The sequence below is a fragment of the Ambystoma mexicanum genome, chromosome 6p, assembly GCF_040938575.1.
Source record: "Ambystoma mexicanum isolate Mex_15411 chromosome 6p, UKY_AmexF1_1, whole genome shotgun sequence".
Classification (NCBI taxonomy): Eukaryota; Metazoa; Chordata; class Amphibia; order Caudata; family Ambystomatidae; genus Ambystoma; species Ambystoma mexicanum.
The window spans coordinates 62504528-62529777 of NC_090935.1; the positions used below are offsets into that span (position 1 = coordinate 62504528).

The 25250-nt window shown below is 47.4% G+C and overlaps 1 protein-coding gene across 2 annotated transcripts in view; it reads right to left on the minus strand.

The window, feature by feature from the left end:
* TAF1C (TATA-box binding protein associated factor, RNA polymerase I subunit C) overlaps positions 1–25250 on the minus strand; it is a 273406-nt gene that overhangs the window by 54203 nt on the left and 193953 nt on the right. For both annotated transcript variants that reach the window (XM_069626742.1, XM_069626741.1), the window contains one exon: positions 20347–20524. In XM_069626742.1, coding sequence (XP_069482843.1) covers positions 20347–20524 — 178 coding nt within the window. The remainder of the gene's footprint in view (positions 1–20346; positions 20525–25250) is intronic.

Genomic DNA, 25250 nt, shown 5'->3' on the forward strand with positions numbered 1-25250 from the left:
TAACAGGTTCTCAGAGCATCTGAGCACTTTTAAATCTCCCAATGAAGTGTAGATAAAAATCTTTCCCAGCAAATATCAGTTCAAAACCAATGTACCACCTAAAGGGACAGTAAGCCCCTTTTCTCACTCATGTGTTTTGATCTGATTTGAATTATGTGTTTCCCTTGTTTTTGGAGTCTGACAAACTTCATAGGCATGTACCTTTTGTATGGCGACACACAGCCCACCTTCAGTACAATGTCTCAGAGAAGTCCTTTGGATTTCTCCTAAGGTTTCAATACCTTTTCTTGGGTGAACTACAGTGGCCAAGAATAGCAAAGTGAAATTGACTTTACTTACCTTTTCTCTTTGCAGGTCCAGCACAGCCCATCTTATGTGGAGCGCTGGGGGGTTACCTAGTAGCCCCTTTTCCTACTTTCTCATGTTACCCTCACGACTTTAAATGGCTGGTGGCAGTGGTGTAATTTTCCTACTATTGTGTTTTTCTACCGCAGGTTCAATCCTCAGCTGCAGTATAGCACCCAGGGATGACCGTTGTGTCAAAACGGCCCAGTCTTCTTTTTTTCACCATTTCTTGTTTGTGAGGTCTATCTTGGGTTTTACTCTGCGCGCCAAACCAGGTATGAATCCTTTGTTCATTTTGCCTTCGGCGGGCATCAGTACCGAAACCCGCCTCTTGCTCCAGTTTGTCTGGCAGGTCAGTAAGTGGACAAGGTGGCCCGAAACTCCCCTATCCTTAGTCTCCAGTGAAAACCTGAATACACTCAGGGCTGATTGGCTGGCTGGCTGTCCTTGCAGGACAGACACCCTGCTCTGTGAGTGACAGCTAGGCTGTGCATTATTAGGGAGAATTCTCTTCTACCTTGGGGACCACAAGCTCTTTTGCTGGACTTTAGGACTTCTCATTTTTATCCTGGAGAGATTGAGACCTTTTTCCCCACTCTCTCATGTATTGTTCTGTAATGTGGACTCTGTTTATTTTGGTTTTGTTGTCTCACAAACTCCATAGAAATCATCTTTTTACATTGTGACACAGCACCTTCAGTGCAGTGGCACAGGGAAGTCTTTTAGATTTCCCCAAAGGTTTAGATCCCTTCTCTTGGATAAATACTCTTTCCAAGAGCAGTGAAGTGAAATTGACTTTACTTACATTTGTAACTTTCTAGACCCAGCACAGACTATCTTACAACAGGGTGCTGGAGGGGATACTTAGTATCCCCTTTGTCTAGTTTCTCATGTAACATGTTTATGTTACCCTTTCTACAATTAATGGCTGGTGGAAGTGGTTTACTTTTTACTACCATTGATTGTTTTTACCGTGGGCTGTGTTCGCAGCTGCACTAAGGCATCCATGGGTGCCCATTTTGTCAAAATGGTCCTGCTCGTTCTTTTTTCGCAATTTCTTGTTGGAAATGTCCTTCTTGAGAATTACTCTGTGCACTAAACCAGGTTTGGTCCCTTTGCTCGTTTTGTCTATGGCGGGATTCACAGGTGAAGCCCACCTCTGGCTCCAGAGTGTCTGGCAGAGGCAGGTAGTGAGGATGGTGCCCGTAACTCCCTGTGCTTAATCCCCTTTGTTATAGGAACGCACCCAAAGGTGATTGGCCAGCTGGCCTTCGAGGACAGCCACCCTGCTGTGTGATTGACAGCTAAGCTGCAAATGAATGGGACAAACCTGCATAAAAGGCGAGGTCTTTTGGCTTGGAAGGCAGAGTTGACCACTGGACGAAGGAATCCGAAGAAGAATTTGGAAGAGACGCCTGTTGCAACACCTGGACCGTTGGTTTGCCCGGCGAAGCTCTGCTGCAGTGCTGAAGCTCCAAATTCGCCTCAACTAGAGAAGCCCTGCAAGGGGGGGGGGGGTTCTCCCTGCACCTTAACCACAATGATGCTGCCACCTCACTCCTCTAAGAAATCCGGACTGCCTTGACTTGGCCACCTCCAGAACTATGGGTTAGATCCCTCCTTATGGACTCACTCCTACTGCCTTTGACACTGTTCTTTCTGCTTGTTACTCCCATGTCATCCTGCTGCGCAGTGCTTCCTAAAACCCTTTGTCAACATCCGATTCTAAGATTGAAAAAGTCAAATCTTGCTGTTTTTGCTTTATGCTAAAAGTCAAATCTTGCTGTCCATTGCGAAATTCTCTGTATTTTGCTTGCATACTGTTTCTTTGTAACTTGCCAGCCCAGTGACCTCACCACTCTTTTGTCCCACACCTACCTGCCTTAGTCCCCCCCAGTATCTCCATCCTCTCTTCACTTTCACCCCAATGGCGCTTTCTGTTTCTCCTATCTTTTCCAACTGCTTCTCCATTGACTATCGTTCCCTTCTCACTAAGTCTGGTAGGAAGAAGTTCAAAAAGGATATCTTGGCCCCTAACCCTGGTCTTCCTATCGCCAACACCTACTCCAATGCTTCCGCCAGACAGACCCTTACCGACATCCTCTTTGTCGTTCCTTCACCAGATCTATGGACTCCTCATATGGTCTCTGTCCTCTGCCCCATCTACTCCTCTCCCATTAATGGTGGCACTCGCTGGGAAGTTCACATGGCTTCCTTCGACTCCTCTAAAGTCATCATTAATGTCTACCTAAATGGCCCTATCATGGTCCAAGGCCATCAGGCCAATCTCCTCTTTGATATGCGCTTCACTCGCCTCATCAATTTCCTCTCATCTCCTGCTGTCTCCTCCTCCTCCTCCTCCTCCTCCTCCTCCTCCTCCTCCTCCTCCTCCTCCTCCTCCTCCGCAGGGCATACCTCTGATCTGTACCCCTCCCCGGAAGGTTTAGATTGCCACTCTCAACTCTCACTCTGCCGTCAAACACTCCTCTGACATCTGCCACCTCGTTGAAGAACTAGACCTTGATGTCCTTGGTATTACTGAGACATGGTTCATGGCCAGCTCTGTCACAAGCTTTGACACTCTCCTCCCTGATGGCTACAAGATCCTCTCAGCACCCAGATCCTCCCCATCCGGTGGGGGGTAGCCCCGATCTTTCCTGAGTGGATTCCTGCCTCCATCATTCCCACTCAGACCTACTCCTCTTTTGAATGCCTTGTCTGGAGGCTCTCTCTTCACCTACCCATTCTCTTACTGTGGTTACCATCTACCGGCCTCCTGGTCAAATCACCTAATTTCTCCGAGTGGGCAGACCTCTCCTCCTCCCTCCTGGCCTCTACCACTCAACTTCCTCCTCCTCGGTGACCTAAATATACATTTAGACTCTCCTTGCTCCTCCTCTGTACTCTTCTGTGACCTCCCGCGACTTCCTCTCCCTGTCCATCCTCCCCTCTGGCCCGACTCACACTGCAGGGCACACACTCAATGTCTTGATCTCCTCTGACCTCCCCCTCTCCATCCCTCTGACCACTCCTCTCTCCTGGAGCGATCACCCCCTCCTCTCATTTCATCTCTCCCTCCCTCCCTCCCTCCCTCTCTTCCCCCCAAGCCAAGCCTACCCCAACACTGCCACCAACCTTCTCGGACATTCGGCCCATGAAGCGTGTGTCAGTTGAGGCTTTTGCCGCCACTTTCTCCCTCCCCCCCACCCCATCCACCTTTGGCTGTCTCACATGCTGACACAGCCCTGTCTCTGCTCTACTCTTCAATTTCTGATACGCTTGATGCTCTTGCCCCTGTCATGAGGATCCGTTTGAAGTCCAAAGCCAAGTGCAATTCCTGGTATGACTCTGACCTAGCTACACTTAAACGTAAGTGTAGGGCAGCTGTGAGGAAATGGAGGACTTCCTGTTCATCCTCTAACAAACTGGCCTGTCGCCTGCTACAAAGGCAATCCCGACTCTGTCCTCACCAAGAAGAGAGTCCACATTCAAGCTCGTGTCTCTGTGGCAACAACTCGGCCGAACTCTTTAAAATCTGCAAGGAACTGGCCAACCCTGCTGCAGTCTCTAACCCACCTGTTGCCTCCCAGGCTCTTTGCAATGCCCTTGCCTCTCACTTCACTTCAAAAACCTAGGACATCCTGTCCACCCACGCCCCTCCTCTTCCCTCTCCATCTGTGCTTGCTGACCCTCCTTTAGCCACCCTCCCACCATCCTTCTCGTCCTTTCCTCTTTTTACCCCTGACAAGGTCGCTAGACAAGTCGATCCATGAAAGCCTTGTCAAAACAGGTTCATCCCTGTTCCTCTAAAACCATCAAGGACCACATTGACACCCTCGCTCTGGCCCTTGCTGATTTTTGCAACCCCTCCTTTGCCTCAGGATCCTTCCCCTCCCCTCTGAAGCACCCCTTTGTGCATCATCTTCTCAAGAAACCCACAGCTGATCCTTCTTGCCCAGCTAGCTATCGCCCAATTTCCATTGCTCCCTTTCTTGTCAAACTCCTGGAAAAGTTGCCCATCTCTCAGCTTAACCTTCAATACAATTCTGTTGGCTGTCTCCATGACCACCAGTCTGGCTTCAGAGCTGCCAGAAGCACAGAAACTGCTCTCCTGAACATCTGTTAAGATCTTCTCTATAACATTCCCTCTGTCCTCATCCTCCTCGATCTCTCTTCTTCCTTCGACACGGTCAACCATATCATCCTGCTCAACCGTCTCTGTGAAAACCTGGGTATCACTGATCAGGCTCTGGTCTGGCTGACCTCTTTCCCCTCAGATCGACCCTCCCAGGTCCAGCTTAGGTCCTTCCTTTCATCTATCTTCCTCTCTACCTGTGGTGTTCCCCAGGGGTCTAACCCCTCGCCCTGGCTTTTTCAACCAATACCTGGCAACTCTCGCCCACTGCATTGCCACTTTCTGCTCAAATTTCCAGTGCTATGCTGACGACAACTCATTTTCAGGCTGCCCTCTGCCACCTCCTCTCCCTCTCTCATCTCTGATTGCTTAACTACCTTTCAAGATTGGTGTGCCGCCAATGATCTTTGTCTGAATGCCAGCAAGACTGAGATCCTCCTCATCGGCACACCTTCACCATCCCTTCTCCTCACTCTCTGGCCGGCCTCCCTTGGCCCTCCTCCTACCCCCAACTGTGAGGCTAAGAACCTCTTGACTCCACCCTTTCCTTCTCCGCCCACATCTCTGAGGTCTCTAAAAAGTCAAATTCCCGACTGCACCTCCTCAGAGGTACTCTGCCTTTCCTCTCCTTCCCCCAGAAGCTCATGGTATTCCAAGCTCTGGTTCTCTCTAGCTTGGACTATTGCAACAGCCTCTTTCTAAATCTATCTGCCTCTACTATCCGCCCTCTGCAACTAATCCACAACAGAACTGCGGGACTTGTCTCTGAAATCTCTCCGCTGGCTCCCAGTGGATGCAAGGATTAAATTCAAAACCCTCTGCATTGTCCACAAGGCTTTCTAGGGCCTAGGTCCAAAATACCTTCAGCTATCCCTCTGCAAATACCTCCCCGCTCGAGCTCTTCGCTCCTCTACCTCCATCTCCATCTCCCTCAGGGTCAGTCGTTTTTCAAAGAAACGAGCTGGGGGTAGATCCCGGTCTTCGGCTGGGGCCTCCCTCTGGAACAGCCTCCCTGCCACTCTAAAACTTGAGGAGAACCATCTCCGGTTCCGGAAGCACCTCAAGACCTTACTCTTTTCTTCTTCTTTTGCTCCCCCTCTCCCCTGCTGATCTGTTTCTCTTGGCACCACGCACCTGGCCAACCTCTGTCCTTCGGGCCCAGGTACCTGCTCACCCTGCCACCCTCCCGCACTGCTGCTGGGCCACCCCTTGACTGGGGTCTGTATCTGTACCCACAAAGCCCCCCCCCCCCTTTTCTTCCTGCACTTATCAGACCTACCCTGTCTGCTGCCTTAAACCTAGCACTTGCAAATTACTGGCTGCATTACCACCTTTTGTTGCCTTTATTATTTATTTATTTTGTATCTGTTTCTCCACTGCTTCCCACTTTCCACTTCTCCCCCTTCCATGCACTTTTCCCCTCCCCCCTCTCCCATGCACTTGCGCGTTCTCAATGTCACTGGGCCTAGTAAGATCGCTGTTTTGTTCTCTCCTGTTCCCCTCCCTTGCCTTGTTGCGCTCTAAAACACTTGTGTACGAGCGCGATAGAAATAAAATATCAATCAATCAAGGATGACTTCTCCCCTTGGGTTGGTGGGACCAATCGATCCCAAGACAAGCTCATTTGGAAATCCTCTCAGAGCTGGCTGCACTTATTGTGCTGCTGCAGGAACAGATTGCCAGGGAGAGGAACACCAGATTTGAGTGTCTTTAAGTCGGACCCGAGCTCCGGACTCCCAGGAAGTGGGACCAACCAAGCCTGAGCCACCTCAACAGAGTGTTGGACCCCAGATGCGAGGAAAGTCCATAGTGGTATCTGAGAACCGCGGTGGTGCTATGTGCAATAGGCACGAGAAGCTGAAACCACATAGTGCTGCTGATATGAAGTTTGCCCATTGCTGCCGCTGTCCTTCAATTCGAAGAGCAGGGATCCCCCGACGTCCTCCCTCTTGTCCCAACGACTGAGGCCCAGGAACAAAGGATCTGCAGATGTACAACTGGAACAGAAGCCAATTTCTTCAGACCTAAGGTACTGTAAACTAAGGGGTTGCTTACCTCTTGTTGTGTAGCCTTGCTAGCTCTCAGTTGAGACTTGCCTTGGTTGCTTTTGCAGAGTTGCTTACAGCTTTGCCCATCACAAGCCTCCCAGCTTGTGGCCCTAGAGTGATTTCATTTTCTACAAAGAGTTCTAAAACATTGTGCAAGACTTTTTTACTTGCCTTCAGAAGAACGTCAGCTTTCCTAGACTTTGCTCAATTAGGCTGTCCTGGATCCCTGATAGACTTCTGTCTTCTGACTATGTAGTTTAACTATCCCTCACAAAAGTCACACATTCTATAACTTGTGTAGCTGGGAAAGGGTTCATTTACTTTGCATTGGGGGTTCAAATGTACTTACCTGCTTCAGAAGATTTGTTAACCATTGTTTCTCCCTGATCTTTTCCCTTTTGACTCTAGCCTCAGTATTGCTCTAAATATGCCAGTGATATATCAAAGGCCACAGTGTCCTAGTTATTTAAGTCACCTGAGGGTGTAGGAAGTGTCTGTGTGCCATCCCCAATGGGTATCTACTGATTTATTGAAACTGAAATTGTGTTTAAGTATGTTGTGTTACGTACTTGTTCCCTTATGAAGACAGCTGATTCAAACCGTTAAATAATTGTTTAATGAAGAAACCTTGAGTGTAAGAGTGTATTTGAAACTTGTCACTCTGAAACTCTGTGCAACTCCCCTAGAGCTCACATTGACCCCTCTTGGGATAAGCCTGGCTGTTCAGCCACACTACCAACCTGTGTAGTACAGATTTATACCAAAGGTTGGGTTACCTATTCTCAGGAGGACAGGGTTTGGTGTAGTCTCCCAAAAGGGTACTGAATACAATCTTGCCTAACACTGGTGGCAGAAGTGGGATCTATTATAGAGTTGTTACATTGAGTATTTGCTTTGCTTTTGTTCAACTAAAATCCTTCACAAGGCTAAGCTCCACTAGAACGCAATTGTAACATGCCAAGTATGGATAACTTCTGTCACAAGGCCCTGATCATTCTTACAGTAGATCAGCTGAAAGATAGGAGTAAAGTCAGGAACCTTACTGTAAAAGGAAAGAAACATTGATTACAAGGTTGTTGAATCGCCAAATCTCGGGTGGATGATGAGGATGATAGTTCAGAGTCTAAATCTAATGTCTTAGAAGAGTCAGAAGAGGTAGGAGTCGTCCCAGGATGGGAGCCCCTCTTTGCCACAAACTCTCCCTTCGCCTCAAGCCATATCCACAGGGACCCCACAAAGTCCAACATTGAGTCCAGAACATGTGCCTCTTTAAGAAATTAGAAGAGAATTGAATTTTAAAAGGTTGCAAGCTGAAGCCGAACATCAAGACATCAAACTCAGGGAATTGGAAATGCAACATGCTCTTGAAATGAAAAGATTGTCTCTTGAAAACGTTTCCCTCCCAGAGTACTCTAGGTCTTCCAGTCCCAAGAGGCCTCACCTGCCTAAAGAAGCAGTGAGTATGTATGATGTGAAACTTGATATTTTGGATTAGTTGGGTGCCTTTGGTACAATCATTGGATTCAGGCTCTCACAGGGAATCCGTTGATTCCTGGCTTTTGTCTAGGCTTCTCCAGGTTGCAACTAATGCTGTAATGGAGGTGGGTGAACTTGAAAGACAAGATTATCAGAATGTGAAGCTGGCTTTGATAGCCATAATTAGGGAAACTCCTTCCCAGTACCTTAAGAGGTTTATGACCCTCAAAAAAAGACTGATGGTACCTCTTGGACTACCTGGGTGTGTGAATGTTTGAAAAACTTAGATGGTTGGATTAAGGGTTACAGAGAACTCCTTTGAAGGAATGAGAATTTTTGTTAGAGTCTATTTGTGATGCCTGCTCTCCTGAGCTGAGACAGCACTTGGCGGACTCAAAAGAGATTGACCCCAAAAAGGTAGCAAAGGCTGCTGACTTGTGGGTTGCCAACAAGGGCCACTCACAAGGATTCTGTGGACACTCACAAAAAGGATGAGGGGAAGCAGCACAATAAATGGAAATGAGACTTTAAAGTCCAATCTTCCAAAAGAGGGCCACAAAACATAAAAAGGGTAAACAACATGGGAAACCAGGTCAGTCTAGAGACACCTCTGGTGCCAAACCAGAGGGAGGTCAGCAGACGCCCCCTTTCAACAGAAGATTTGGTAAATGTTATGCTTGTGGGTCAACTGACCATGTGAAAGGGGATCCCAGGTGCAAGGGTACACCTTCAGGGGACTACACTGCCTCCTTAGCCTTCATCCCAGAGGAAAGGTTCATATGGCAAGTGGAAACTTTCATCTATTGGCTGGAGACCCCATTGGAGTCTCAGCCAGTGGTTTATTTAGTGTCCCTGGGTCTGTGGGAACAACAGAATGTAGATGTGTATAACTATTCCAGATAACACAAAATAATATTACAAGGACAGGAGATCCCTGCCATTAGAGACACGGGCCAGCTTTACACTGGTGGATGAAACCTTTTTCAAACCTGGGGGTGTTGCAAAAGCACCTAAAGGTCCCGCTAAGCTTGCCGGAGGCCCTGTCTTGATTGTTCCAATACTACCAGCTCTCATCCAGTGCAAGAATATGACTGGAAGAATACCTGTCACAGTGTACAAAACTAGGTGCCTGGGAGAGTCCTGTTGGGGAACGACTTAAAAGATCTTGGAGTTGCATCAGGCACTCCCAGGCCTCCCAGTAAAACGAAGAAGGAGCAAACTAAACTGGCCAGAGAGGGAACTTTAGATGACTCTCAATGGGTAGTTAGAGGTACCTATAACTCCCACTCCCCAGGAGGGACACCCTTCTAATTCAAGGAGACAAAGGGGAACCCCAAGGTCTCAGGAAAGAAGAAAGGTATCACACCTGTTCATAGTACAAGGACATCCCTGAGACGACAGTCCAAGGTCACACCTGTGACCGCTCCACCAGCTGAGGCTGAGTGGGAGGATTAACCAGAGAATGGTGAAGCAGCTACTGGTGAAACAGATGGAAGAAGCCCTTCCCTATGCTGGAGATCTGGATCCTAAAGACCATCCTGAGCTGCAACCTTTGCTTGCAGCAGGTAGCCCCTGTAGGGCAGACCTCGGCAGAGGTCAAAGTGAGTGTCATACTTTTGAAGGACTTCGCCAACAGGCAGCTTCCCAGCTGGAAGGGCAAGAACCAGGGAAGCACAGGCTGTACTGGGAGGATGGCCTCCTTTACAGTGAGCCTATTGAGACTACCACAGGGGACAACAGAAGACTTGTAGTGCCTCAGGAGGTGAGACCACAGTTTCTACAGTTAGCCCATGAGATTCCTTTGGCTAGTCACTAAAGTTTTAAGAAGACCAAGGAGAGGCTTTCTCTGTATTTCTACTGGCCTGTAGAAGCTGTCACACTTGTTAGACTTCTGGCAAGAATGGAGCCAAGAACATGGCACCCTTGGTGTCCCTTCTAGTGATCGGAGTTCCTTTTGAGAGGGTAGGGATTGACATTGTTGGTCCCCTAGACCCTCCAACATCTTCAGGCAACTGATTTATATTGGTTGTTGTAGACCATGCTACCAGGTATCCTGAAGCCATACCTATGAAGACTTACTGCTCAAGCAGTGGCTGAGGCCCTCCTTGGTATTTTTTACCAGGGTTGGTTTTCCTAAGGAGGTTATCTCAGACAGGGGGACCAATTGTATGTCCCACTACATGCAAGCCATGTGGAAAAAATGTGTAGTAACCTACAAGTTCTCAAAAGCCTACATCTCCAAACCAATGGGTTGGTGGAGAGGTTTAATAGAACTATATAGAACATGATTGGTGCTTTAGAGGAACCCCTTAGAAGAAAGTGGGACCTTCTACTTCCATGCCTTCTCATTGCTTATTGAGAAGTCCCTCAAGAAGGGGGTGGTTTCAGCCCCTTTGAGCTCCTCTATGGTCATCCGGTTAGATATCTATTGGCCTTAATCAAGGAAGGGTTGGAGAGTGCTCCTTCCCTCAATGCAGTGAGAGTCATTGACTATGTGTTAGGTCTCTGAAGGAGAATGACACAAATGATGACTGTAGCTTCAAAGAACTTGAAAGCAGATCAGGCTCTGGTCAAACATTGGCATGGCTAGAAGGCCAACATGGTGGAGTTTACTCCAAACCAGCTAGTTCTAGTTATGGTACCTACAAGGCAGAGGGCCTTACAGGACAGATGGATTGGACCCTTCAAGTCTGTGGGCAAACTTGGCGAGGTAAATTATTTGGTAGACTTGGGCAATCCCAAGAAGGCCAACATGGTCTTTCACACCAACCTCCTAAAGGCATACGTTTCCATACCAGAACTAGGAGCTTTGCTCTTGTCATCTGATCAGGAGGAGGAGGAGGAGGAGAGTGAGCCTATACCTGACCTCCTCAGGGGTCATGTCACTTCTGATCGGACTCTGCAACAACCGGAAGAGTGCAAAGTTCTGTTGAATCAGTTTGCCTCCCCGTTTTCACTGACACCAGGCTTGACCCCTTGGGGCCAACATGATCTACTTATCGCTGACTGTCTCCCTGTCAAAAGCAGGGGTTACAGAATGTCAGACCATGTAAGAACCCACATAAAGGAAGAGGTCAAGAAAATGCTTGATCTTGGGGTAATAGAGCCATCTACAAGTCTATGGGCTAGTCCAGTTGTGCTAGTGCGAAAGGCAGGATCCAAGGAGTTCGGATTCTGTGTGGACTATAGAGCTCTTAATGCAGTCACACAGACTGATGCCCATCCTTTACCTATGAAAGATGAGCTGGTGGACAAACTTGGTTCAGCCAAGTTACTCAGTACATTTGACCTAACATCAGGCTATTGGCAAATAGCTCTGATAGACCGTGCCAAGGAGAAAACTGCATTTTCCACCCCAGGAGGCCTCTACCAGTTTAAGGTTATGCCTTTTGGGGTAAAAAATGCATCTGCTACATTCCAAAGGATGGTGAATCATGTTCTGAATGGGAGGGAAGACTTCTGCATGGCATACTTGGATGAACCCCAAGTCTTTTCGCAGAGCAGATTTTCAGGAATTTTGCACATGTGGACAACCTACAGATTTGGGCCTAGGGTGTCCAAGCCACCAAGGAAAACAGGGAACCCCATGCAATTCTGAAAAGAGGACACCCATGGGAATCCACAGAGGTCTGACTGGCGCCTATCGGCCCAGAATGTATTACCCACAATCACCCGAAAAGTCAGAAAATTGGTGAATAAAAACACAATTTCTGCACATGTCACTCTGGTTACCCACGAAACACGCCGTCAACACCACATGGCCTACTTTCCCACGTTCCCACAGGTATCCCGACGACAACGGTACCTCACATGTGCGGGTGCACCTACCTGGGCGCAGAGGCAAAAGGCACATTTTTTTATTTTGTATCATTTTGCCCATCCCTAGGGGGTGGGCAAGGTACTGCACCAGGCTTGAGGGTCGGGGGGCTGTGCCTATTCACTACAACAACCTCAGCCTCCTGGCAACAGGGACCCAACCTTTGGTATAAGTCTGAACTACACAGGTTGGTAGTGTGGCCTAGCAGCCAGGCTTATCTCAAGAGTGGTCAACGTGAGCAGTAGTGGAGTTGCATAGAGATTCACAGTGACAAGTATTCAAACAAACACTGATACTGTTTCTTGACAAAACATTATTAATTTATTAAATCAGTCATTTAAACAAGCCTTCTTCAGAAGGAGCAATATAAAAGCAAATACACTGGAGAAATACACACTCTTAGGTTTCTCAGAATCAGTAAAGACCCATTGGGGATGGCACACAGACAGTTCCTGCACCCTCAGGTGACCTAAATAACTAGGACACTATGGACATTAATATATTACTGTATGTTAGGGAGAATTCTCATAAATGTGCTAATTCCCTTCACCTTAGAGACCCACAGCAACTTTGCTGGATTTTGAGGCCTTGATTTTTTTTTACCTGGAAAGAGTGTGAGCCTTTTTTTCCACACATGTATTCTGATATGTGTTTTACTCTTGTGTTCTTTGTTTATGGAGTTAAGATAACGCCATAGGCATCTTTCCATGTGTGTTACACAGCACCCTCAGTGCAGTGATACAGGGATGTCCTTTTGGACTTCAAAGGTTTAAATACTTTCTCTGGGATAAACTACTGTTTCCGAGAGAATGTAAAGTGAAATTGACTTTACTAGTCTTTCCAAATTCCTAGACCCAGCACACACCATCTGCACACACCATCTTACAATAGAGGGCTGGAGGGGTTACATAGTATTGAAGTGGCTGGTGGCAGTGGTTTTACAACAAACTACCATGTTTTTTCCCCCGGCCGTCAACACCGGTAGCTAAAAATCACGGGAGCCATGTTTGTCAAGATGGCACCTTAAGCTCCTTTGTTTAAACAGGTCCCGGTAATCTTTTTTCGCTATTTCCTTTTTGAAAGGTCCTTCTAGACTTCGTCTCTGCGCGCCAAACCAGGTTTGGTCCCTTTGTTCATATGTCTTTGGCGGGCTTCAGGACTGAAGTCTCTGGAGTAGGCAGGAAGTGAGGAGATGCCCGTAACTCCCTGTGCTTAGTTTCCTAGGAGACCCAAATACACTCTGGCGTGATTGGCTGGCTGACTGTCCGGCAAGGACAGCCACCCTGCTGGGTGAGTGGCAGCTAGGCTGGAATGAAAGGGAGAAAACGGTTTAAAAGGAGAGTCTCTTGGACTGGAAAGCAGAGTCGACCACTGGAACGAAAGAACCGTAGACGAGCTGGAAGAAGACGGCTGCTGCAACTCCTGGACCGTTGGTTTGCCCGGTGAAGCCCTGCTGCAGGTCCGAATTGCCAAGTTCATCTCGACAGAGAAGCCCCTTCAAGGACGACTTCTTCCTTTGAGTTGGTGGAACCAATCAACTCGTAAGCCACCTGGATACCATTTTCCAAGCTGGTTAGGATTAACCAGGGGGAAGGACACCAGCTTGTGTGCTTGACTCCAGCTACTCGAACTGAAGTGACTCCATTTTGTCAGCGTTTTCCTACGATCCTGTGCAGTGCAAGAGTCCCCCGACGTCCTCCCTCTTGTCCCCACGACTGAGGCTCAGGAACAGTGAGATCTGCAGGAACTGCCAGGAACCAACGTCTTCAGCTGCATCTTTTGCTTCATATTAAGGTAATGCGCCAACCCGATTGAGAGAATGCATCTCTCGCGGTGAAAGTTTGTGGAACTTTCTCAACTTGCAGGCCTTATTAGCGTACAATTTCGTACAAACTACTTCTGAGAACTTTCGCAAAGACTTTACCGTTTACTACAAGAACTGCTCTTTCCTATCCAAGACACTAGCACATTGACTTTGGCCTAGGCCTATTGAACTGAATCGAGTCCTCTGGTGAACTGAAACTATTTGCACTGCCTAAAAGTATTTGTGATCTATTCTACTAACTTGTGCCTTTTGCTCCTATTCAAAGATGGGGAGCAGGTGCAAGTGGATCTAGGTCACCTGGCTTAAGCCCGCCCACCTGGTACCTTCCTGCCTGCTGCTCTTTTTCACCACTTAGCAATCCCCGCCCACCTGGTGCCTTCCTGCTTGCCGCTCTTTTTCACCACTTAGCAAGCCCCGCCCACCTGGTGCCTTCCTTCACCATCACTGTCTTGTGGCCAATGCTGGATTTGACTTTTATGGACTTCATTCATTCATGGTGCGTCACTCTTTCTCAACTCTCATGCTGGACTTCCTTTGCATCTTGTATTCATGGTGGCCCTGAATCATGCTGTTCCCATCTTCATCTTGTATCCTGGCTTGCAACATTATGTGTTACTACTGACTTCTGCAATTGTATTCGCTTCTCAACTCTTTTTTTGACCGCTTACTCTCTTTTCTCTCTTCCTTTCCCTTCTCTCTTTTCCTATCTCCTCCCCTTACTTTCTTCTATGCACTTACTCTATCAGAATTGTCCCTGGACCTAATATGATAGCAACCTCGTCTGTTTCCTCTACCCTCCCATTACTGTTTTTTCCTCCCCACCACCCTCCAGCACTATCTGAAATGTTGTCAGGCCTAGTATGATAGTCGCTTGTTTTGTTCCTCCCCTCCCTTTCTGCACCCCTCTCCCTCACCTTGTTTTTCTCCAGCTCTACCAGAAATGTGGTCAGGCCTAGTACGGTAGTCGCCTGTCTGTTTCCATTTCCTTCCCACTCTCCCCCTCCCATCCTTATCTATTTCTTAGCTCTTGCACTATCTGAAATGTCGTCAGGCCGAGTACAATAGTTAATTTCACATCCTTACTGTTCATGGCCTGCAATAATGTGGTTGTATTTTCCCTTGTTCCCTCCCTTGCCTTGAAGCGCTTTGAAACACATTGTGTATAGGCGCTATATAAATAATCATAAAGTAACTTAAATGCCATTTTGCTCCTATTTCAGGGGAGCCTAATTTACTCAGAAACTTATTGGTTCAGTGTTTGTGTATAATAGTAAGTTGCCTCCTGCTAGTGAAAGTTTTCTAAATGATTGTGTAATAAATTAATTAAGTGTTTTACCAAGAAACCTTGAGTGCAAGTGTCTACTTGAACCACTGTGATTGTAAGACCTCTGCGTAAACATCCTTGTACTGCTCACATTCCCTCTTGAGATAAGCCTGGCTGCTCAGCTCGCTACCAAAAACTGTGTAGTACAGACTTATACCAAAGGTTGGTTTTGTGTACAACTGTAGTCCTAATTGTATGAGGTGGTCCCAGAGGGTAGTGCATGCAAATCTGCCTAACACTGAACATTCAGAGTAGGCTTTGAGAGTGTCAAAGAAAAGAGTTATTGGAACAAACAAGAGATGACAAATATTCTTTAAGCAGGCAAATACTTTTGGACCCCCCACTGCAGAGTAAGTTAACCCCTTCCTGGAAGGATAGGTGCAACACAATAACAGAGGAGAGAAGAGTCATTCAGGGAACCGGGCTGTGCCAATGTCAATGGGAAAAAGTTTATGTGGACTGAAGCACTTCTTGAAGGTGAGTAAAAGTCTTTGCAACGTTTTTAGAAGTCTTTGGTGAAAAAAAAGAATCCCATGTAGGGCCACAAGCCGGAAGCAGAGGCGTTGCTACTTGGGGGCTGTGGGGGCAATAGCCCCGGGTCTCTCCATTGTAGCCCCAGATAAAAGCTCAGCGGGTACAACCAAAAGGCCTGCTAGCCCCGGGTCCCGACAGTCCCAACACGAGTGTAGCCCCGGATCTTTTCCAGACGTAGCGACACCCCTGGCCGGGAGACTTGTGAAGTAGAAGAGCAAGCAAATCTACAGTCAGAGGTAAGTTCTCTCAGACTTTACAGTACCTTTAGGCTTGAAGAAAAGATGCAGCTGATGACCTGCGTTCCTGTGCAGCTCTGCAGATCCTGTTATTCTTGGGCCTCAGTCGTGGGGACAAGAAGGAGGATTTCTGGGGACGCCTGTACCACAAAGGAACGGTCACCGACTGCAACCGGCAAACTTTCAAACAAGTGGCACTTAGTGTTTCAGCTTCTCGCAACTACTGCAAATAGCAACACTGTGGTTCCTGGCTGTCAAGACAGACTTTCCTTGCTTCTGGGATCCCGCACTCTGTTGAGGGGGTTCAGGCTCAGTAAGTCCTGCTTCCTGGGAGTCCGGAGGATCTTCCTGGAGCTCTAGGCCAACTTAAAAGCAACGTACACAAACTGGTGTTCCTCTCCCTGGTTATTCGGTTCCTGCAGCGACTGCAAAGGAAATTCAACCAGCTCAGAGAAGGATGTCCAGGTGGATTACTTTGGCGTTGATTGTTCACTCCAACTCAATGGGAGAAGTCGTCTTTGCAGGGCTTCTCTGTCGATACAAATTTGGAGTTTCAGCACAGCAGCAGGGCTTCACCGGGCAAACCAATGGTCCAGGAGTTGCAGCAGACCTTCTCTTCAAGTTCTTCTTCGGATTCCTTTGTCCAGTGGTCGACTTTGCCTTCCAAGCCAAAAGCTGTGCCTTTTATACAGCTCGCTCCCATTCATTCCAGCCTGGCTGTCAGTCACTTAGAAGGGTGGCTGTCCTTGCCGGACAACCAATCGACCAATCACCTAGGAGTGCATTAGTGTCTCCTAGGAGACAAAAGCACAGGGAGTTTCAGGCACCTCCCTCACTTCCTGCCCCCACCAGACACTCTGGAGCCAGAGGCGGGTTTCACTCGTGAAGCCCGCCAAAGACAAAATGAACAAACCTGGTTTGGCGCACAGAGTCAATCTCAAGAAGGACCAAAACAAGAAATGGCGAAAAAAGACGACCAGGGCCATTTTAACAAAAATGGCACCCATGGGTGCTTTATTGTGGCTGCGAACATAGCCTGCGGTAAAAACACACAGTAGTAAAAAGTAACCACTGCCACCAGCCATTAATTGTGTAACGGGTAACATAAAAAATGTTACATGAGAAGCTAGACAAAGGGGATACTAACTAACCCCTCCAGCACCCTATTGCAAGATAGTGTGTGCAGAGTCTAGAAAGTCACAATGTAAGGTAAAGTCAATTTCACTTTACTGCTCTTGGAAACAGTAGTTAATCCAAGAGTAAGGTATTTAAACCTTGGGAAATCTAAAAGGCTTCCCTGTGTCAGACTCCAAAAACAGAGTTCAAATCACAGAAAAATACATGATGGAGTGGGAAAAAGGTCTCACTCTCTCCAGGTTCAAAATGAAAAAGTCCTAGAGTGCAGCAAAAGCGCTGGGGGTCTCTTAGGTAGAGAGGCATTAGCACATTTCTGAGAATTCTCCCCAACAGTTGTCGGCTCCACCCATAAGGCAGGCAGCGACCAGAGAGCTAACCTCATTTGAGCTTTACTTAACGACCCACACAGGCTCAAAGAAACTCATCTCAGCCCAGTTGACATTTTTAAACACACAAAAGAAAGATCCAATGGAATTATATGAAGAAATGGGAAATATCAATAGGGGAAACAATACCCAGAACACAGGGGGAGCACACCTGGAGGGCCATACCAAAACTGACGCAGGCAATACAGATGAGAGAAATGTGGATATAAATGATGGTCCAATAGCACTACACCCCAGAGAGGCTAAATGCAATGCATCTGCAAACATCAAATCTGTGCTGGAACGGGTTGGGAACTGGAAACCCATTTGGTGGGACTGCCCGGGTATCCAAGGTTTCTGGTCCGAGGTGAAAACTCAGATACAGGCAATGTTCAAAGACAATAGCCAGGTGCGAGAAAAAGTATGGCTCTGTGGAATGTGGGATCCCCGGCCCAGGGTCATGACGAAAGGCGAAGCTTCATGGGCCTACTGATTGCAGCCTGGCTTGCAATTGTGGTAAAATGGAAACAACAGTCCCCACCATCAATCTGTGACTGGCTGCAGAAGGTTTGGTCATATGTTACAATGGAATGGTTAACATATAAGATACAAGGCAGCCAAGAAAACTTCAGGAAAGAATGGGATGCAGTGCTCTCCTTCCTACAAAGTGATTATATGGTACAATGGTGTCAACACAAGATCAGAATTTTGGATTTATTCAATTCCTGAATCTCTGAAACGGAAAGAACTCCCATCCAGGTGGGGGGGAGGCAATCAGGGTGGGTGGGGGAATGGGGGGGCGGTTGAGGTCGTGTTTGGGGAAATGTTGACAATGTTATCTTGAAACCCAATAAAAATATGTTTTAAAACAAAAATTACTTTTCAGACTCAAATAAAGCGGGGGGGTTATCTTTGGATCTGCTTCATAAACTACTCCTACACCCTGAGGTGACTTCAATCATAAGGATAGTATTTGCATTTATATATCACACCAATACACTTTTGTAGACTCTGGATTGAAGAAAGGAAGGGTTAGGGAAGTAAAAAGGTTAGAACAATTTCCCAGCAATTGTGAGGACAGTTGAATCCTTCAATGAAGTCTAGATAAGCTTTTTCCAGCAGTACCAGTATACAACAAGCTACCACCTGTGAGGGACAAAATATCAAACTCAATGGATTTAGAAGAGTGCCTTGAGGGAGCCAGGACAGCCAAAGTCATTTGGACACATTCTACAGATCTGATGCACTTCTTGGACAAAAGTCTTGCACAAATTGAGAGACTTCTGAAAAATCACACACTGTTAAACTTGTGGGAAGGGAGTTGAAATCAACTCGAAAAAGGTAAGCCAATGCAATTCCCCAGTGAGGAAAAAAAAACAGCTAAAGGCTCATGGGGATAAGAGGAAGGACGTCAGAAGGGGTCCAGCGGCAGTACTCAGGAAGGTCGTTGGCAGCTATGGGCTCTTTTCGGTTGAGCGGCACTTCGTGGTTTCAGTGCTTAGCAAACAGCACTGATGCGGATCTCGGACACTGGTTGGACTTCCTTCACTCCCTTGGTCCTGCACTCTGGTGAGGGAACTCGATCGGGAGGTCCTGCTTCAGGAGGGTCCTTAGGAGGCTCCTGGAGCTTTAGCCGGAAGCGTTCCACGGCAGACGTTGCACTCGACTACGGACACTCGACTCCGGGCATTGGGTTCTCGCAGCAACAGAGGCGCACAGGAAGTCAGGGATGGTGGTCCATTGGAGTTTGTCTCAGGGTTAGTTAGTCCCACTAACCAAAGGGCAGAAGTCGCTCCGTCCGGAGCTTCTCTGTCGAGGTGAAAAAGGAGGTCAGCACAGCAGCAGGGCTTCACCTGGCAATTCAAAGGTCCAGGAAGTTGCAGCAATCTTCATTCACAGTTTCTTCAGCGGGTGTTTCTCCCAGTGGTCGACTCTGCCTGTACTCCCAAAACCCTCGCCTTTTAAGCAGGGTTCTCCCATTCATGCACAGCCTAGACTGTCAATCACACAGCATGATGGCTGTCCTAACAGGACAGCCAGCCAGCCAATCAGGACTAGTTGCATTCAGGCATTCCTAGAAACAAAGGACAGGGGAGTTTCAGGACCCTCCCTCACATTATTTCCTTCCAGACAGACTGGAGCCAGGGGGGAGGCTTCAGAGCTGAAGCCTGCCAAAGGCAAGACAAACAAAGGGCTCAAACCTGTCTCAACGCACAGAGTAAAACCCAAGAAAGACCTCACAAACAGAAAATGGTGAAAAAAGACGACAGAGGCCATTTCGACAAAATGGTCACCCATGGGTGCTGTACTGCAGTTGAGGATTCAGCCTGCGGTAAAAAAGCACAATGGTAGGAAAAAGTAAACCACTGCCACCAGCCATTTAAAGTAGTGAGGGTAACAAAAATATGTTACATGATAAAGTAGGATAAGGGGCTACTAAGTAACCCCCCCCCAGTTCTCCACATAAAATGGTGTGTGCTGGATCTACAAATAGAAAAGGTAAGTAAAGTCATTTTCACTTTACTCTTCTTAGGAACGGTAGTTCACAGAAGAAAAGGTATTTAATCCTTAGAGAAACCCAAAGGATTTTTCAGTGACACTGCACTGAGGGTGCTGTGTTCCACCATACAAAAAGCAGATGCCTACGGAGTTTGTCAGACTCCAAAAACAGTGGAAACACAACATCCAAATCAGGTAAAAACACATGAGTGAGAAAAAGGTCTCACTCACTCCAAGGTTATTATTAAAAAGTCCTATGTCCAGCAAAAGAGCTGGGGGTCTCTAAGGTTGAAGGGATTAGCACAGAAATGAAAATTCTCCCTAACATGTACCCCACTACTATCATGGCAGCCACTACTGCTGTCCATGACCGATCTCTACTGGCACGGTCATGCTGAGTGGCAAACCTTCAGGAATCCTGCAGGATGGGATACATTATCAGCAGTGGGGGGATGCTGATGCTAAAGGCTAAGATGTGCTTGCAAACCTGCTCAGGATCGGGGTGCACTTGTAAAGGTCTCTGTGTGCCCCAGCAGTGGAGCTCAAGACAATGCTTCAACATAATGCACATGTGTGTTAAGTACATGAGGGGGACAGGGACTCACCTGTATACTGCAGAAAAAGAATTTCCTGGCACTGTTGAGTAGCCAGCACCATCTTGTTTGATGTTTTGCATGTTGCACCACCGGTCACATGAGCAAAGAGAGGTGGAGATTCCAGCATGTGATCCCACTTTAACACTGGCACCATGGGGACACGCTCGTCCAGCACGTAGAGAGAGAACTGGTACAAAAGAAAAGAAGAACAGGAGGGTGTGTGTGAAAAGGAGTCCCTGAAGAGAATAGCCTAATCCCAGACACAATCTGTGCCTCCTAATGCCCAGCTGCAACCTCCCCCTCTGCAGGATGGCTTTCTACCATTACAGAAGGCTTCATAGGAGAATAACTGAATTAACAATACCCGTGCAAATGGCAAAGCCAGCACCTAGCTAAATGATGTCAGTGTTTAAAGACCTTCAGAAGGCGAATTACACTTTAATGTCCTAGCTATCACAAGGAATCACACATGCAATCTAGTTCCTTGACCCAATGGGGTATTCAGAGGTGCAGGGAATATGATGCTAAGCTACTTACCTAATATATAGGTTGCACCACTATTTATATGATCTTCTTACCAGCTGGAGCAGCATGATGGAAATATAGGATGTTTACAGTAGGGCAAGCTCTTGCTTTTCAGTGTCTATGAGCTCATCTGTACATAGATAGGAGCCTGCATATCAGTTGGCGATGGTGTTTAAGGATCATCTCTAGGGCGTTTCTATCTGGGTGCAGCCATATGACTGAATTCCTGCAACTGACACTATTGAATGTCTAATGCAAGGCTGTGGTGGGACGAAGTGACTTAACATTCATTGCCACATGGATCTGAGGACGACATCCCCAGACTCTCAAGACCAGCTGTATCCCCAGGCCCAATGCAGAAAGGCCAAAAGTTCAGCACTGCGACTCCCAGAAAGTGTTACTGGGTCAGAGGTAAAACCTGGACCAGATCCAGAAGAGGCAAATATGGATTTGGGGTCCCAGAAACCCAAAGGTATACCAGAGAACAGATGCATAACCAGGTCAGAGAGATCCTGACAACAGACGAGAAGAACAAGTTACTTACCCGTGGTAACATTCTTTTGATTGGATGCTCCTTCCACATATTCCTCATCTTATGATATCTTCGTTCCCAGCTTCAGCTGCTTTGGAAAAAATGTTCTTCTTGGCAGAGGGCGCTGTGCGTGGACCCGATGTCCCTCGAGGGATTGCATCTCGGTTGACGTCATCGTCGAGTATGACATGCATTTCTTACGGTAATGGCATTTCTGATGATTCCATCTGCTTAGATTCACATGCTGTTCATAAAGTCTGACATCTAGTGGTAATCGCAGAGTATTGCATCTTGTCTTTCGAGGATCGAAAGGGGAGGTCGACATGGGCATGCTTGTAACATTATCCTTAACGTGACGTGACGTGTAGTTTATCCAAAATCCCTCACACATCGAGGTCCCACGGGTTGTGTTTTTTTCTGCTGTGAGGGAGCCTTATGACCATCGTGAGTACAGATAGAGAGAAAGTAGTAGTAAGAGGTCTATGTTCCTTCTACTCAGAGTGGGGAGGAAGGGTGGGCGCATGTGAATCTAAGCAGATACAATCATCAAAAATGCTATTACGGTAAGTAACGCATGTCTTCTGATGCTTGTAATCTGCTTTGAATCACACGCTGTGCATAGACTAGCGAGCAGTACCCAGAGTTGGTGGTGAGATGTGAGAAGGAACAGTAGTAAACAGATGCCTTAGTACCACTTGTCCCACCTGAGAATCAGACCTAGAGTATCTAAGCAGTTGTGTTTTTTAAAGGTGTGTACAGAACTCCAGTTTGCCACTTTGCAAATTGTCTCGAGAGAACATGTCCAATGAATGCTATGGAACCCCAGTGCCCCGAGTAGTGTGTGCTCAAGGTTTGAAAGGCAGCTCTCTCTTGGCAAGAGTGTAGCAAAGTGTGATGCAATTTACAATCCACTTAGAGATGCCTGATTTAGAGACAGGGTCCCCTTCTCTACCAGCCGCCACTGATACGAAAAAACTGGTTTGTTTTCCTTAGCAGTCTAGTCTTTTCCAGATAGGACTGCCCTGCGCACATCAAGTGTGCGTAGGCTTCTTTCTGCCACATTAGTGGGGTGTTAGGCAGAAACATGTGCAGTTCTCTTAGGGAACACTGCAAAAGATTTAGGACTACAGGTGTTAGCAGTAAACCCACTTGATAGCAGTCTGTACCACCCAGAATTACCTGGTAGCTGTGGCTGAGCAGTCAGACTTCTCTCAAGAAGAGTTAGGCAGTTACACAATAGGCACTCAGACACACCAATACAAGCAAACACTGACCAGAGCTTTGGTATCAAAGTATATAATTATTTATTTAAAAACACACTGTTTGAAACACTCCAGCACTCTTATTGTAAAACACTCTAAACACAGTTACTATTGTAATATATACACTCCTTTTTCCTTATCAGATAAGTCTCAGTAAAACACCACTTATTTTCATACAGAGGTGAGCGCTTAACTAGATGGCACTCCAATAAGTTTGTGAGAAAGGGAGGGAAAAAGACAGACTATGGAAAGGTACACCACTCTAATATTTAGGAACACTGTTAGCAAGGCAGAAGAGCAAAAGTCACTGGTGAGCCGAAGTCCAAAGGCTGGGCCCACTTAGAGAGAGCAGAGCACAAATGCGCCCAAGATCACACAGTTACACTAGGCTTAGAAAGTCTTGCAGAGAGTTCAAAAAGAGTTTAGAGACGCTTAGGAAAGTTTAGCCAGGGTGTCCCAGGCTAACCCAGGTTCGAAAGCCGGGGGCTAAATCTACCCCGTACAGTCGGTAGCAAGGGAAGCCTGGCGGGACACGGTACCTTAAGTGGGAAGGATCCTCCAGCGGTGGCAGTTGTTCCTGGCAGTGGGTGCAAGTCGCGCCGTCGTCCAGGGGAAGAGAAGATCTCGACTTGGAGGAAAGAAGAAGGTCGTTGCACCTTTGTTTCGCAGTCGTGGTAAAACGTGGTATCCCGGTTGCCGGGGTGCTTGGCACAGGCAAGGCGGCCACGAGGTACGTCGGGAAGGCGAAAAGACGGTGAAACTGGTTATCCCCACCAGTCAAAGGAAGAAGACTCTCCGGCGGGAGATGTCCTCTGTCGTTGGGAAAAGTGGTGAGACGGTCCAGCAGGGCTCCACCGGTGGTGGCGTCGTGGCAGGTCGGCTCAGCTTCTCCCTCGTCGGATTCTTAGGTCCTGTGGCGACTTCTGAAGTTCCAGTCCCCAAAGCCCTGCTTTTATGCAGAAAATCCCCATTTACTCAGCCTAGCTGTCACTCAAACATGCTAAGTGGTGAGCCGGCCGGCTCACCACTTGGGCCAATCAGGACGGAGTGCGACTTGAGTTGCCTAGGCAACTCAGTCCAGCGTGCCTAAATCCCCATCCACCCCTCCTAAGTACCCCAGACAGAGTGGCACCACTTTGGAGGGCTTCTGTGGAGAAGCCCACCAAAAAGTCTAACAAAAGGCTCGACTTGGGTTGGAGTCACAGAAGAGAACACAAACGCCATTTTAGAATTAAGTTTTGGCAAAAAATACCAACCAGAGAATTAATATTAATTAAATAAACCTGCGGTATGTTCGAGGCTACCGTAAATAATTAAATAAAGATAGTAGCCTAAAACAATGGGAAATCCCATAGGAAAATATTTGCGGTTGAATATAAAAAGTAGTATCCACTGCCACCAGCCAAAACTCGATCAGGGGGGACTGAGACGTGCCCCTCGACTAACAGACCCCGGGGCAATTGAATTGCCGCAGCCAGTAGGTCCACAATATGATGGTTGGTACTGGTTCTGTTCAGAATTTAAGACTAGTAAAGTCAATGGTGACTTTACATGCCCTGGGAGACAGTAGTCAGTCCCAGGGTATGGAGTCTATACTGGGGGGTCACTAGGACACCCCTGTGTTACTGCACTGAGGGTGCTGTGTAACACATATCACAAAAACACATGAAGCCCTATGGGGTAAAAGACCCCATAGCCCATTAAACACATCTAGATTCAAAGAAACGCACTCAAATCATGTCCAAGAGTGAGGGTAAAAGAGTCTCACTCTTGGCAGGAGAAAAAAATAAACCCCAAAAAATCCAGCAAAGCTGCTGGGGGACTCACTAGGTTAGGAAATTCAGCCCCTAACATGGGGTTCTGGAAGAAGGTGGGTAGTTGTATTGATTGGTTCATACAGAACTTTGAAATTAATTTAGGGGCAAACCATGGGCGAGTGCGCAGAACCACCAATTGTGACAAATGGATCTTTAACAGAAAGGGCCTGCAGGTCACCAACTCTTCTGATTGAAGTGACTGCCACTAGAAAGGCGGTAAGTGACTGCTTTAAGTCCAGCCTTATGCATCGGTTCAATTGGAGATCCCATTAGTCTAGTTAATACCACATTTAGGTCCCATCCGGGAACTGGATTAGAACTAGTGGGATAAAGTCTTTTTGTTACGCTCACCTGGTATCCACGGGGACGCCACCCAGCCGTAGGGACTCTGGTATCCTTCTCTGCGGTTCCCAGGTGTGACCAGCGGGAAAGTTCTGCCTGGAATACAGGTGGGCAATGTTCAAGACTAGGCATGTGGGGTAAGCAGCCCCCTACTACCCCGTATGCCCCCAGCTCCTCTGGACCGCTCCTCACCTTGTTGTTAGTTCAGGTGTGCTCTCCGTCCTGCCTTCTTGGTAGGGGCGCGTTGTCCTTTGTGGGCGAATGCGATCTAGTTACTTCACTGATGCCGGCCCGCTTGGAGTCTTTCAGGTAGGTCTTCTTGCTGTTGTATATTATTGTTATTCTTGCATGCCTTTCTTGGTTTAATAAATGTCTCTTTCTCTTCCTTAGGTGCGCGGAAGTCCAATGTGATGCATTGGCTGAATTGGGTAAATG